Here is a 14,705-nt window from a genome sequence, read left to right as displayed (position 1 = left end):
TTTCTCTCACAGCCTAACATGTTTACCTATATATATATTTTAAACTGACGTGTATGCATGCTAATATGTAATCCAGGCTGCAGTGCTTTGTGTAGTGACGATTCTGTGTTGTGTAATCATTTAATTTTTGTGGCACAGAATTTCATGCTAGCAAAAATGAGTACTAAAGGTAAAATAAATCATATAGGGAGTACATTTGATTGTTAGACTTAGTTCTAGGATTAACACACTCTAAATTCCATGTAGATAATTATGATTTTACAGTTTATTATACATACATTTTTTATTTAAAGAACATGGGTCATTTAATTTTTGTATTTATATTAAAGTATATAATATGTTTTCTGTAATTAACGATTGATTGAAGAAGGTATGTCTTCGGTCATTCAGCCTCCAGCTGATTGATGAAGCAGAGTTTACTTACTTGTAGAGAACAGGGTAACACTACTTGCAAAAATGTGTTTTTCTTGTGACTTCGGAGATATGAGGCTTCATTTCTTATCATGTTTTAGTTAGTCCTTTAATTTCTTAGTAATGGGAAATAGTAAATTAGCAATTTATTTTTAGTAGCTTTTGTATTACCTCAACTACAAGAGTGGAAAACTAATGAAAATTTCTTATTCTAGAAACTGACAAAATTTTTCAGTGTATTACTTCAGTTAAATCTCAATATTTCTGTACTGTTTCATCAAACTTTAATTGATGAAATCTTTATTTCTAACTGATGCTTGAATTTATCTAGTAGTAAGAAACCATTGATTTTATTATCAAAGTCTGGATCTTGTCTTACACATGGGCCATCTTATAGTCCAGGGAATACAGATAGCTTATGATAGACTTACTTACTTCTTCTGTCTGCTGTTGCATGTCATACTAACACTTCAGGGTTCAGAGCTGTTCCAGAGGACACTAACACTGATGATTTCCTTCAAGTACAGGCAGATCATGCAAGATCACTACCTAGAGCTGATAATGCACAGAATATTGTAGAGAAACATTCAAGTTTCTGTGAAGACATTGACTATACAGATTCTGACTATATTGATTCTGATATTGCTTACCTTGATAATATAGATTTACATGTTTTAGATATTTTTGATAAAAAATCTGATAATCTCAAAGCTGCTGTTGAAGAAGACTTGTTTGAGTTTGAGGATGTTGATATAAATCCAGATAATTTTGATTGTTCTGATCATGAACATATTGAGATAAAACCTGCCTACCCAGATGAAGATTTAGATTCCTCTAGTAGTGATAGTTGTAAGGATATAGACTGTAACAACAACAGAGGACCAGAAGTCCAAGTTGGGTCTTATCAGCAAAATAAGGCTGCTCTAACCACAGTAGAAAAGGTTGATCTTGAAAAGAGGTGTGCAGGTGATTATTCCGAAAGTTTGAAAACCATATTAGATGATCTTGACAATTGCCTTAATGACACAGGTGGTGAAAGTGAAGATGAAGTTTGCAATGCAGATGTAGATCCAGAAAAAGATGCTCATGACACAAATGTTCTCTCAGGTCTTGCAGAAGGTGATAGGGGATCGGCTTTGTTGAAGAAAAAGACTGTAACACCAAAAGAATATGAAAAGAAATTACAGTCATTGAATTGTTGGAAAAATACCAGCCTTACTCCACCAGAGAGACTGAATTTCTGCAGGGCCATAGACAGTGTCCTAGTCACAAAGAAGAGATTAATAGATTCGTCAGAGAAAAACCCCAATCAAACACCATTTCATCATCACTGTATTCAGGAGTATGGTAATATGGAAAGAGCAGCAAGAGCTTTGAACTATGCTGCAGGTGATCTTGGTGCATCTGGTTTTATGAAGTTTAGTGTAGTTACAGATGAAAAAGGTTCTACTGCTGTAGTTGCAAAACCAATTGAAGTGCATCACAGATCTTGTACAAGTGCTTTTCAAGATGCCCCGCATACACCTAAATATCAGGGTCAGAAAATAGTTGATTCCAAATCACCGAAGACTTACTTTGCTTCTTTGAACAGGTCTGGAAACCTTTCACCATTCATTAAATCAATTGCAGACAAGTATCAACTGTTTGGGTCAGAGAAAAAACACTTTAAACAGTTTGAAGTTGCTGATTTTCAGAAAGAAGAACTGGATGAGTCATACACTATCAATATGTTGAGCCACCAGCCGGAAGATAGCTGTTCTGTTCATCCTATTAAGAATGAAGAGTCATTGAATGACGATGGGGATTTAGCAGATCCACTTGTTAATCAGATGGTGAACAACTATGTGTATGATGTTATAACTGGGGAGAATGCTGTTTCAGAACTGAATGGTTCAAGTCTTGATGAAGTTGATGTAGTCACTGATTTGAATGGGAATCGTAAGTTGGAAGATGATATCTCTATGGCGGTTTGTGTTGATGACAACTCAGTCAGAATTGTGAACTCTAAAGAAGATTTGGGTGATAGCTCAGTTGACAAATCTGATTCTAGTACTCTGTTATCTATGACAGAAGGAAGTGAATTTCCTGCTTTGGTAAACATCACAAGATCAGTTTATCCTTATCAGAGTTTTATGTTTAAAGAGAATGTTATCAAAGAAATTCTCGATGTGTATCCAAGAGAAAGTAAAATACATGCAGAAAATGATGAACTACTTCTACCAATGCAGACAGAAAAACATTTCCTAAAAAGGAGGAATGCCCTTACACCGAAGAATTTCCAGAGGTTTAAAAGCCATGGTTCCATGCCATCCAAGTTACCAGGTAGTCCCGTTGTGAGACATTCATCCAGTTACTGTAGAATACCATTCGGCACTAACGCCCCAACATTTTGGTTCAGTAAAGATTTTACAGAATCACCATCAAAACCAGCACAAATCAATCTGACAAAATTGAGATCACCAAAACGGACATGTAGTGAGATTAATGAGCCTATGCCTTCTCTGTTAGACATTGCAGAACAAAGTCACTTAGAAGAATTTAAAGCACAGATCGAGGCTTTTAAAGCAGAATATCCAAATTTGTCAACAGACAAATCTCCAATTTCCCTTGATCACAGATCTCCTGCCAAAAAGAGAAGGAAGAAGTCCTCAGAACAGGCTATTACTGACTACCACTGCAGACATTCAGTTTCGGCTCTGAATAAAAACTGGAATGCATTGACTCAATTGCCATTTGAAGATGATTGCAATAGTGTAGAAACCTTTTTCACAAGCAGATTGGATTATTCGGATGAAGTTTGTAGTATCAGGAAAACTGTTGGTACAACAGATATCGTGGCCTCTCCTGGAAATATGGACCTGCAGCATTACAGAAATTTACAGTCAGATACTAGTGAAGATGAAGACAGTCAGCCAAATCCTTGTAGGGAAAGACCTGTTACCTTTGCTCCAAAAATAGATCATACTAAACGGAACCAGTTTAATATAAACATTGGTAAAGAAAACGCATTCTTTTTTAAAGAAGCAGAAAGTTCCGTTGAGAAGAGGAAAAAGTCTGGTTTCTTAGCTAGAGCATCATCTAGTGATACTAAAGAATCCCCAGTAAAGTTGTTGAGATATCAGAGATTACGTGAAGAATTTCCTCCACTTGAGGTTTATCCCTTAAATTCATCAGAAAATGAAAAAGCATCAAAATTATTAAAGAAAAACACAAAGAAACAGTTCAAGGAACGTGGAGACATATTCAGCTGTTTTGATCAATATACTAAAAGAACTTTACAGCACCAATGGCAAGAAAATAAGGACAAAGATAAAACAAAGAAAACAAATGAAGAAGAAGAAAGTAATACTATTTTAGCAGGATCAGGAAAAGAGTCATTTACCCAAGATGCAAATGCCACCGGGATAAGCACAGTATCATCATATTTTGGGTGTGACAATGAGCTAGAGGAAAAAGACGGAAGCAAAACAAGTCCACTAAAAGTCAGTAGAAAAGTATTGCTATTGGCAAGCCTTGGAATGCTGAACTTCAGTGAAGAATTAGATGTAGAAAAAGCTGTGGACAGTCATATTAAAGCTACAGATAATGTTGTTGAGGGTGATACTGATGTAACTACAATGCTAGAATCAAGAAACAATTTATATAGTGCAATTTCAGAAGCAGTTCAGTCATGTACAGAGAAAGTGCTTGAAAATAACATTAATACACCTGAAGAAGAACAGATAAACAATACAGACCTGGTTACAAGAGGAAGGGAACAAGATTATAGTAGAAATGAAGATGGGTGTGATGTTACACCTGATGTTGATGCTCTTGTGAGTGATTTACAAGGTCTGGATTTGTCTGACACACCACAGTATGTTAATAATGAAGCAGATGATAATGAGATGCATGCATTCCTTAAAGAAGCTCTTGGATCATTGGATGATATAATGACTGAAAGTTTCACATCTACAGGATCAACTATTCAAGATGAGAGTAAACATTTTGAAGATGCCAGTGCCCAGTGGAAAGAGGGGATAGACGATACAGTGGAGATTCAAAATGATTCAGTGTTAAATGTTGTTGGTAAGAAATGTATTGTGCATGGATCAGAGAGTGTTGTATGTGAAAACATATCAGATGACAATGAGGAATGTGTTGAAATCTCAAATGATCCAGTTCTTACTATTGTTGGCAAGAAATGCATGATTCACAAAGTGAATCGATCATTAGAGAAGCTTTGGAATGACCTGGATGGACCAAGCCCACCAAAAGTTTTGAAAAAAGAAGGGAAAAAGAAAAATACTGTATATATGCGAAAGCGAATGTCTGTCAATGAAAGAAATAATTTGAAAGATGAAAGGCTGGTTGACATTGATGACAACATTACTGAAGATAGTTTTGATAGGTCTTTAATCAACAAAGCAACACAGTCAAGTCCACAAGAGAAAGACATTTCAACACAGACAATTGTTTCTTCTGCAGTGGATACCAGTGTTGAAATTGCAACACAGACAGAGACGGGAGATCACATTTGGGAACCAGTAGATGATTCAAACTATTCCATGAAAGACAACCACTCTTTAACCATGGATTATGATGAGGCGTATGATGTTGATGGGAATAAGATTGATGATTGCAAAGCTGCTGTAGCCTTGGATTCCTACTTTGTCTATGAAAGGCAACCAACATATTTCTGTACAAGTTCTTCTGTAGGTTATTACCATACTGAGTCAGTATTGAAGAATGATGATGAGGATGAAGAAGGCAATGATTACGATGATAATAGTGATTATGATGATGAAGAAAAGCCATTGTGCGAGAGAAGCCCTCTAGCAGACATAGCAGTCCAAGATCTTTCTCGACAACATATTGATTACTACTGCACTGAAAGTTCTTTGGAGAACCCAGGTATCAATTTTAATCTAGAGATATCACCATACCTTGAAGAGATTGAGAATGTCAGTGATGATGAGCTTAACAGAACAAGAGGTTCTAGCCTTGATGCTGACCTTATTACAGAAGTAAATGAATTTGAAAAAATGTTAAGGGATGTGGACCAGAAACAAGGAGACCAGGATGAGAGTTGTGATGTAGAAGATATTCAAGCAAGGATGCAGGATTCCGGTAAATGGTTGGAGGAGTACATGATAGCAAGTAAAGCCAGCATAACTGAAGATGAGGAAGATACGATTCAGCATCAGGAATCGGCTCTCTCTAATAACATACCCACACAGTTTGAAGATAAAGTTTCATTCTATCCTAGTGGAGAGATAAATGGAAATCTGAACATGTCTGCTTCATATGATGGCTCCTCTATAAATATGCCATGATTTCTCATTACATGTGTTTGTATCAACCTCAAGGGCTTTTGACAGTTATATGTTTGTCAGATGTTCTGTTAGTTATAAATAGTTTCTACGAATAGATTTTTTAACGAAGACATTGAATGTTCAGAGGACAAAAACAGCTCATTTGATAGCAGTAATTAATCCATTGCAAATACACCATGTTTTCCCATTCATTGACATTTTTATTCATTTTTAGCTCACCTGTCACAAAGTGAAAAGGGGGACTTTTGTATCGCGCGGTCCTCTCCGCGCCGCCGGGTCCGCCGGCGCCGCCCCTCCGTGCGAAAATTTTTTGCTTGTGACCACCTAAGGCATTTTTTTTCATGGATTTTTATAAAAATTGGTCAAAAATGTTCATCTTGTGATATCTAGTCAAGTTCGAAAGGGCCCACGTCGTCAAAAACTGGGTCAGTAGGTCTAAAAATGAAAAACCTTTGTGACCACTCTAGAGGTCACATTTTTCATGGATCTTCATGAAATTAATCAAATGTTCACTGATGATATCGGGTCAAGTTCGAAACGGGGGTCCGTGCGTAAAAAAACTAGTCATGGGTCTAAAAATAAAAAAAACCTTGCCACTCTAGAGTCACTTTTTTCATGGGATCTTTAAAAAATTTGGTCAGAATGTTCATTTTTGAGAATCGGGTCAAGTTCAAAACGGCCCCCTTTCAAAAACTGGTCAATAGGCCCAAAAAATAGAAAAACCTTGGACCTCTCTAGAGGCCATATTTTTCACAAATCTTATAAAAATTAGTAGAACTTTCCACCTTGAGATCTAGGTCAATTCAAACTCGGTCACGTGCCTTCAAAAAACAGGTCATAGTCTTAAAAATAAAAAACCTTGTGACCTCTCAGAGGCCATATATTTCACAAGTCTCATGAAAATTGGTCAAACTTTCACCGGATGATATCTGGGTAAATTCGAAACCGGGTCATGTGCCATAAAAAACTAGCCCGTAGGTAAAAATAAAAAAAAACCCTTGTACCTCTTTTAAGGGCCAAATTTTTTTCAGGGATCTGAATAAAAATTTGGCCTGAATTTCATTTTGATATACTAGGTCAATTTCGAAACTCGTCACGTGCCACAAAAACTAGGTCAGTAGGTCAAATAATGGAAAAACCTTGTACCACTCTAGAGGTCACTTTTTTTCAGGGGATCTTCATGAAATTTAATCAGAATGTTCATCTTGATGATATCTAGGTAAAGTTCGAAACGGGGTCAGTGGCAAAACTGGGTCAGGGGCAAAAATAAAAAAACCTTGTGCCCCTCTAAGGCACATTTTTCAGGGATCTTTTGAAATTTGGGCTAAAAGTTCATTTTGAGATATCTAGGTCAATTTGAAACTGGTCACGTCCCTTTTCAAAATCAGGTCAAGGTCAAAAAAATAGAAAACCTTGTGACCTCTCTAGAGGCCATATATTTCACAAGACTTCATCAAAATTGTCAAACGTTCCCTTGATGATATCTGGGTCAAGTTAAAAACTCGGTCACGGCCTCAAAAACTAGGTCAGTAGGTAAAAAAAAAAAACCTTTGACCCTCAAAGGCCATATTTTCAGGGATCTGTAGAAATTTGGTCTGAATTATCTTGATGATATCTAGGTCAAGTTCGAAAGTGGGTCACTGCTGTCAAAAACAGGTCAATCAAAAAAAATAGAAAAACCTTGTGACCTCTCTAGAGCCTAAAATTTCATGACACTTCAAAAAATTGGTCAGAACGTTCACCTTTTGATTCAGTAAATTCGAAAGTGGTCACGTCCATCAAAAAAAAGTCAGTAGTCAAATAAAAAAAAACCTTGTGAGCTCCTAAAAGGGCCATTTTTTTCAGGGGATCTGTATGAAAGTTAATCTGAATGTTAAACTTGAGATATCTGGTCAACGAAAGGGGCACGTGCCATCAAAAACAGGTCAGTAGTCAAATAATAAAAAAAACCTTGTGACCCCCCCCAAGGCCAATTTTTCATTGGATTTTATGAAAAGGGTCTGAATTTTCACTTGATGATTTTAGGTCAAGTTCGAAACGGGCTGTGCGGTCAAAAACGGGTAAATAGGTCTAAAAATAGAAAAACCTTTGTACCTCTCAAAGGGGCCATACTTTGAATGATCCCCAAAAAAATTTGGGTCAAATTCCCCCTTTTGATGAACGGGGTCATTTTGAAACGGGGTCCGTCCCATAAAAAAATCGAAACGGTCAGTGGGGTAAAAACTGGGCCAGTGGGTAAAAAATAGAAAAAACCTTGTGACCTCTCTAGAGGCCATATTTTTCATGAGATCTTCAGATATTGCCATTTTTTTCAGGGGTCTTAGAAGTTGGTCTAATTTCATCTTGGTGATATCAGGTCATGTTCGAAAGTGGGTCACGCATCAAAACAGGTCAGGGGTAAAAATAATAAAAAACCTTTGACCCTCTAAAAGGCCAATTTTCAGGACTTAAAAATGGTTAAATGTTCATTTTTGAGTTTTCTGGTAAGGGGGCGAAACAGGTCAGTGCGGTCAAAAACTGGGTCAGAGGTCTAAAAATAAAAAAACCTTGTGCCCTTTTTTAGGGGCCCACCTTGTTAAGGATCTCCTAAAAATTATCAGAATGACACCGGGAAATATCTAGGTCAGGTTTGAAACGGGGTCGTGCCAAAAAAAACAGGTCATGGGTCAGATAAAAAAAAAACCTTGTACTTCTCTAAGGCCAAATTTTTCGGAACTTTGAAAAGTTGGGTCGAATTTCATTTTGTGAATCTAGGCAAGTTTGAAACTGGGTCAACTGGGGTAAAAAACTAGGTCAGTAGGTCTAAAATTATTAAAATTTTTTGACCTCTCTAGAGGCCATATTTTAAATGGATCTTCAGAAATTGCCCTAAGTTACCCTTGATAATATAAGGCCATAGGTATAAAAAAAAAAAACCCTTTACCCTCTAGGGCCATTTTTTTCATGAGATCTTAAAGAAAATTATGGGAAGTTCACCTGATGATACAGGTAAATTAAAAACAGGGCACTACCTTCGAAAAATTGGGCAATAGGAAAAATAATAGAAAAACCTGTGACCCTCTAGAGACCATTTTTTTCAATTGCTTCTAAAAAATTGTCAAAATTTTTTTAGCTCATCTGATTTTTTGAAAAAAAATGATGATTTATTGTATCACTTACGTTGTCGGCGTCGGCGTCTGCGTCGGCTTTGCCGGGTTAAGTTTTATTTTAGGTCATTTTTTTCTCCTAAACTATCAAAGCTTTTGCTTTGAAACTTGGAATACTTGTTCACCATCAAAGCGACCCTGTATAGCAAGAAACATAACCCATCTTCTTTTTCAAGATTTATGGCCCCTTTTGTACTTAAAAAATACAGTTTTCTTGGTTAATTTTTTATGTTTGGGTAAAACTTTTCCCCAAAACACAAAGCATTGCTTTAAAATTGAATACTTGTTCACCATCTAAGCAGACCCTGTACGTCAAAAATCAAACCCATTTTTGCTTTTTGCAAGATTTATTGCCCCTTTTGGACTTAGAAAACAGTTTTCTTGTTAATTTTATTTTTAGGTCACTTTATCCAACTACAAAGCTTTTGTTTTAAAAAAACTTAAACACTTTTTCCCATCATAAGTTACCCTGATACAAAAAACAAAACTCCGTCCTGCTTTTTGCAAGTTTTACCCCCTTTTGGGACTTAGAAAATATAATTTTTCGGGGTAATTTTTATGTTTAGTCAACTTTTCTCTTAAACTATCAAGAAATTTGCTTTGAAACTTGCAACACTTGTTCACCATCATAAGCTGACCCTGTACAGCAAGCAACAAAACTCAATCCTGCTTTTTGCAATAATTAAATGCCCCATTTGGACTTACGAAAATCATTCTTGGTGAGTATTATGTTAAAGTGCAACTTTTCTCATAAACTATTAAGCTATTGACCTTTAAAAACTTGCAACAGTTTTTTTTCACAATCAAAGTGTTGGACACTGTACATCAAGAAACATAACTCTAATCCTGCATTTTGCAAGAATGATGGCCCTTTTAGACTTAGAAAATCATGGTAGACAAATTTTTCTATTACACAAAAAAATAAATCAGATGACGTCAAGCACCCGCAAATGCTGCTCTTGTTATCTTTGATAAAACTCAGGTCAGGTTCAAACTGGTCACATGGCTGTCAAAAACTAGTCACTATGTCAAATAATAGAAAAAACGAACGTCATACTCAAAACTGGGTCATATGGGAAGAGGTGAGCGATTCAGGACCATCATGGTCCTCTTGTTTATCAAAATCACCATGTAAACCTTTTATCATATTCATTGTTACACAGTTTCTTTGTCAGTCTTAGAATTTGTTCCAGAGTAGTAGTATTAAGCATATTGATGATATATGAAATATGTTGATAGCAACATTTTGACAAACATTATTTTCCATTTGATATTATTAAAGTATTCTCCATATGCGATTCTCCACTTATGATGAAAAGGCGATTTTGTGTTATGTAATGCTTTAAAAGAAGATGTAATCTTACAGAAACTTAGAATGTCATTACTGGTCATCTACCTTAATTGACCTTACCGTGGATACCGAAGTATTGTGTATCTGCTTCTACCACAGAAATCAACCTCGAGACTTTGATAATTTAATTTCAATAGTTATTGGTACATTGTTTTGTTTGGGATGTTAGAAGACATAAATACATGCCTGTTGTATTTTGATGTTACTGTTAAGAATTCTGAGTTTCTATTTAGATTGTTTTATTTAAGAATTAAGGTGCAAATTTCATTTTTGAGTTAATAAACTTATGTCACAAAATCACTGTAGTATATCTTCACTTAATATATCTTTGACTCTTGTGATTTAATAGCCACCTGAGATGTACATCAAAAACTATTCTTTTTAAAAATAAAAGAACAATAGATCTATACAAAAATAATCCTTAAGTCAGTGTTATTTAAGCCATTATATAATTGTTCAACTTTGCAATACTGGACACAACAACAACACTAGATAATTTATGCATATCATATGAAACAGATTAACCATTGATACAAAACACAATTGAGCCAATATGGGGGAATCTGGGCTAATATGAAAAAAGACAACAGATCAATACAAGATTTTGAGCATTTTGTTTGGCTAAATTGTGGGGGCCAATATAAGCTGACTGATAAAATTGTCATTAATCAAGTTCTTTCATATTGGGCTTATTATTTACCCCAGGCAGTTGTTTTGGCCCTTAAATTATAATGATAACAAGGTCAATAGGGAATCACTTGTTTAATAACATTGTAGTATTTTGTAAGTATAGTAATTATAAAGGACAGCTAAATTTCTTTTGTGTCTCATAATTTATGGACTGGAGGGTGAGTGTGTCATACACATTTCAGAGCAGCTAAGGATAAAAAGATAAAAGGAAAACTTCAATTGATATTTTTTGCTTTCACACCCATCAGTTTCTTCATCTGATTCTTGATTGATACTAATCAGAAGTAACTACAAATGAAAAATTCATTTCCTTGTGTTTGTTTCTAAATCTATTATGTACAGTAACGCTTGACTTAATGACCACCTGTATTAAGCAGCCACTTGCCTGAAACAGTTAGTCAGCTAACTTCCCAAATTTTGTTTTGTTCTGATTTCGACCTGATTTAAGCAGCAACCACTCCTAAGCAGATAGATTATGTCACTCCCTCGGATAGCAGCTCAATACAGGTTTGACTGGTTTATGACACCTCTGTAGAGCAGACACTTGAAACCTGTATTTCAAGCAGCCGGTCAAGGGAGTGACATAATAATACAAGTTGATATAACAACAAATTTAGGAACAAAGCTGAATGGCTGTTTAAGGCAGGTGACTACATATTACAGATGGCTGTTAAGGCATGTTCAGCTATATTTTTTTTAGTTAGACAAGATACTTTATGAATTAACCTCTTTGTGAATTAACCTCTTCATAGCATCAACCTCTTTACAACAAATGCATGTTAATCTCCCCATTGGTGTTTGCTCTAGAGATTTTGAATGTTTTGAAGAAAAAAAGGTACTCAGGCGACATAATTAATGAATAATATTTCTTTACTGATGTGCAGACATTCATACTCCTTAATTTGCAAGTTGTTTACTCAGCTGTCAATGACGTTATCATCCTTTAGAAATTCGTGATTTATAATATCAGTTTCATAAATGATTATGATTAATACTGAATCAAGGTCAGTCTATGTAAACTTGTACTTCAAAGTCCAACTTTTTCTGAACTTCGTGTTTAAAAGTGTTTAGTGGGATGGAACAAAAAGGGTTTTCATACATAGCAAGTAAGATTTTATTGTTTTGCATTTGGTGTTAAATAAGGTGACTAATTGTGGAATATTGAAACTTGAAATAAAAGTGCATGTAGAGTAAGAACTACAAGTATATAAAAGATATTTTTTGTGGGATAGGACTTGATGGATCTATCACTTAAACTGCTGTTGGAATTAAATCGCAAAATATTTCTTTTTTTTTTTCAGAACAGGTTTTTTACTGCAAAACTTCAAAGACTTTTACATTTCATTCATATTAAATTTAAGATGGATATAAAGAATTATTTAGATATAGACAAACTTGTTAGCTCATCTGATTTTTTGAGAAAAAAAAAGATGAGTTATTGTCATCACTTGGTTGGCGTCGGTGTTGCCTGGTTAAGTTTTATGTTTAGGTCAGCTTTTCCTAAACTATCAAAGGTATTGCTTTGAAACTTGGAACACTTGTTCACCATCAATAGCTGACCCTGTACAGCAAGAAAAATAACTCCATCCTGCTTTTTGCAAGAATTATGGCCCCTTTTGTACTTAGAAAATATCAGATTTCTTGGTTAAGTTTTATGTTTAGGTCAACTTTTCTCCTAAACTATCAAAGCTATTGCTTTGAAACTTGCAACACTTGTTCACCATCATAAGCTGACCCTGTACATCAAGAAACGTAACTCCATCCTGCTTTTTTCAAGAATTATGGCCCCTTTTGGACTTAGAAAATCAGATTTCTTGGTTAAGTTTTATGTTTAGGTCAGCTTTTCTCATAAACTATCAAAGCTATTGCTTTAAAACTTGCAACACTTGTTCACCATCATAAGCTGACCATGTACAGCAAGAAACATAACTCTGTCCTGCTTTTTGCAAGAATTATGGCCCCTTTTAGAAAATATCAGATTTATTGGTTCAGTTTTATGTTTAGGTCAGCTTTTCTCCTAAACTATTCAAGCTATTGCTTTGAAACTTGCAACACTTGTTCATCATCATAAGCTGACTCTATACTTCAAGAGACATAACTCCATCCTGCTTTTTGCAAGAATTATGGCCCTTTTTGGACTTAGAAAATCATGGGTAGGACAATTTTTCTATTATACAAAAAAAATCAGATGAACGTCAGCACCCGCAAGGCAGTGCTCTTGTTAGCCCACCATCATCAGATGGTGGGCTATTAAAATCACTCTGCGTCCGTGGTCCGTCCGTCCGTCATTCCGTCCGTCAGTCCGTCCGTCCGTTAACAATTTCTCGTTATCGCATCTCCTCAGAAACTACTGGGGAGATTTTGACCAAACTTTGTCAGAATGATGTATTGGTACCCTAGTTGTGTCCCCCTGAAAATCAGACTGGTTCAACAATTTATGAGTTAGTTATGGCCCTTTGTTTATTTCTATAATTTACATAGATTTATATAGGGAAAAACTTTGAAAACCTCCTTGTCCAAAACCACAGAGCCTAGGGCTTTGATATTTGGTATGAAGCATTATCTAGTGGTCCTCTACCAAGATGATTCAAATTATTTCTCTGGGGTCAAATATGGCCCCGCCCTGGGGGTCACATGGTTTATATAGACTTGTATAGGGAAAAACTTTGAAAAACCTCTTGTCCAAAACTACAGGGCCTAGGGCTTTGATATTTTGTATGTGACATCATCTAGTGGTCTTCAACTAAGATTATTCAAATTATACCCCTAGGGTCAAATATGGCCCCACCCTGGGGGTCATATGGTTTACATAGACTTATATAGGGAAAAACTTTGAAAATCTTCTTGTCAAACCACAAAGTCTAGGGCTTTGATACTTGTAATGTAGCATCATCTAGTGGTTCTCTGCCAAGTTTGTTCGAATTATCCCCCTAGGGTCAAATATGGCCCCGCCCCGGGGGTCACATGGTTCATATAGACTTATATAGGGAAAAGCTTTTAAAATCTTCTTGTCAATAACTACAACATTCAAATTTGGACATGTATATTTTTGAGTGGCAAGATGAACCTTGACATGAGTTGACCTTGATTTTGACCTAGTGACCTACTTTCACATTTCTGTAGCTACAGCCTTCAAATTTGGACCACATGCATAGTTTTGTGCACTTGAAAAAACTTTGACCTTGATTTTGACCTAGTGACCTACTTTCACATTTTTGAAGGTACAGGTATCAAATTTGGACCATATGCATAGTTCCGTGTTTCAAAATGAAATTTGACATTGATTTTGACCTAGTGACCTACTTTCACATTTTTGAAGGTACAGTCTTCAAATTTGGACCACATGCATAGTTTTGTGTTCCGAAATGAAATTTGACCTTGATTTTGACCCAGTGACCTACTTTCTCATTTCTCAAGCTACAGCCTTCAAATTTGGACCACATACATGGTTTTATGTACCGAAACAAACTTTGACCTTTACATTGACCTAGTGACCTACTTTCACATTTTTGAAGGTACAAGCTTCAAATTTGGACCACATGCATAGTTCTGTATTCTGAAATAAAATTTGACCTTGATTTTGACCTAGTGACCTACTTTCACATTTCTCCAGCTACAGCCTTCAAATTCGGACCACATGCATAGTTTTGTGTACCGAAATGAACTTTGACCTTAAGATTGACCTAGTGACCTACTTTCACATTTCTGTAGCTACAGGCTTCAAATTTAGACCACATGCATAGGATTGTGTACCGAAACAAACTTTGACCTTGACATTGACCTAGTGACCTA

At 35.8% G+C, this 14,705-nt stretch overlaps 1 protein-coding gene across 11 annotated transcripts in view; it reads left to right on the top strand.

Annotated features, from left to right (window-relative positions):
* LOC123552352 (SH3 domain-containing kinase-binding protein 1-like) overlaps positions 1-14,705 on the top strand; it is a 92,801-nt gene that overhangs the window by 38,534 nt on the left and 39,562 nt on the right. For 3 of the 11 annotated variants that reach the window (XM_045341954.2, XM_045341953.2, XM_045341955.2), the window contains one exon: positions 886-5,969. The exons of the other annotated variants lie outside the window; for them this stretch is intronic. In XM_045341954.2, coding sequence (XP_045197889.2) covers positions 886-5,726 — 4,841 coding nt within the window. In that variant the 3' untranslated portion in view covers positions 5,727-5,969. Of the gene's footprint in view, positions 1-885; positions 5,970-14,705 lie in introns of those variants that run through there. 11 annotated transcript variants of the gene reach the window in all.

This window comes from Mercenaria mercenaria, chromosome 4 (genome assembly GCF_021730395.1).
Source record: "Mercenaria mercenaria strain notata chromosome 4, MADL_Memer_1, whole genome shotgun sequence".
Lineage (NCBI taxonomy): Eukaryota > Metazoa > Mollusca > Bivalvia > Venerida > Veneridae > Mercenaria > Mercenaria mercenaria.
The sequence above is the reverse complement of the archived record's forward strand: the minus strand, read 5'-3'. Positions and strand labels throughout refer to the sequence as shown.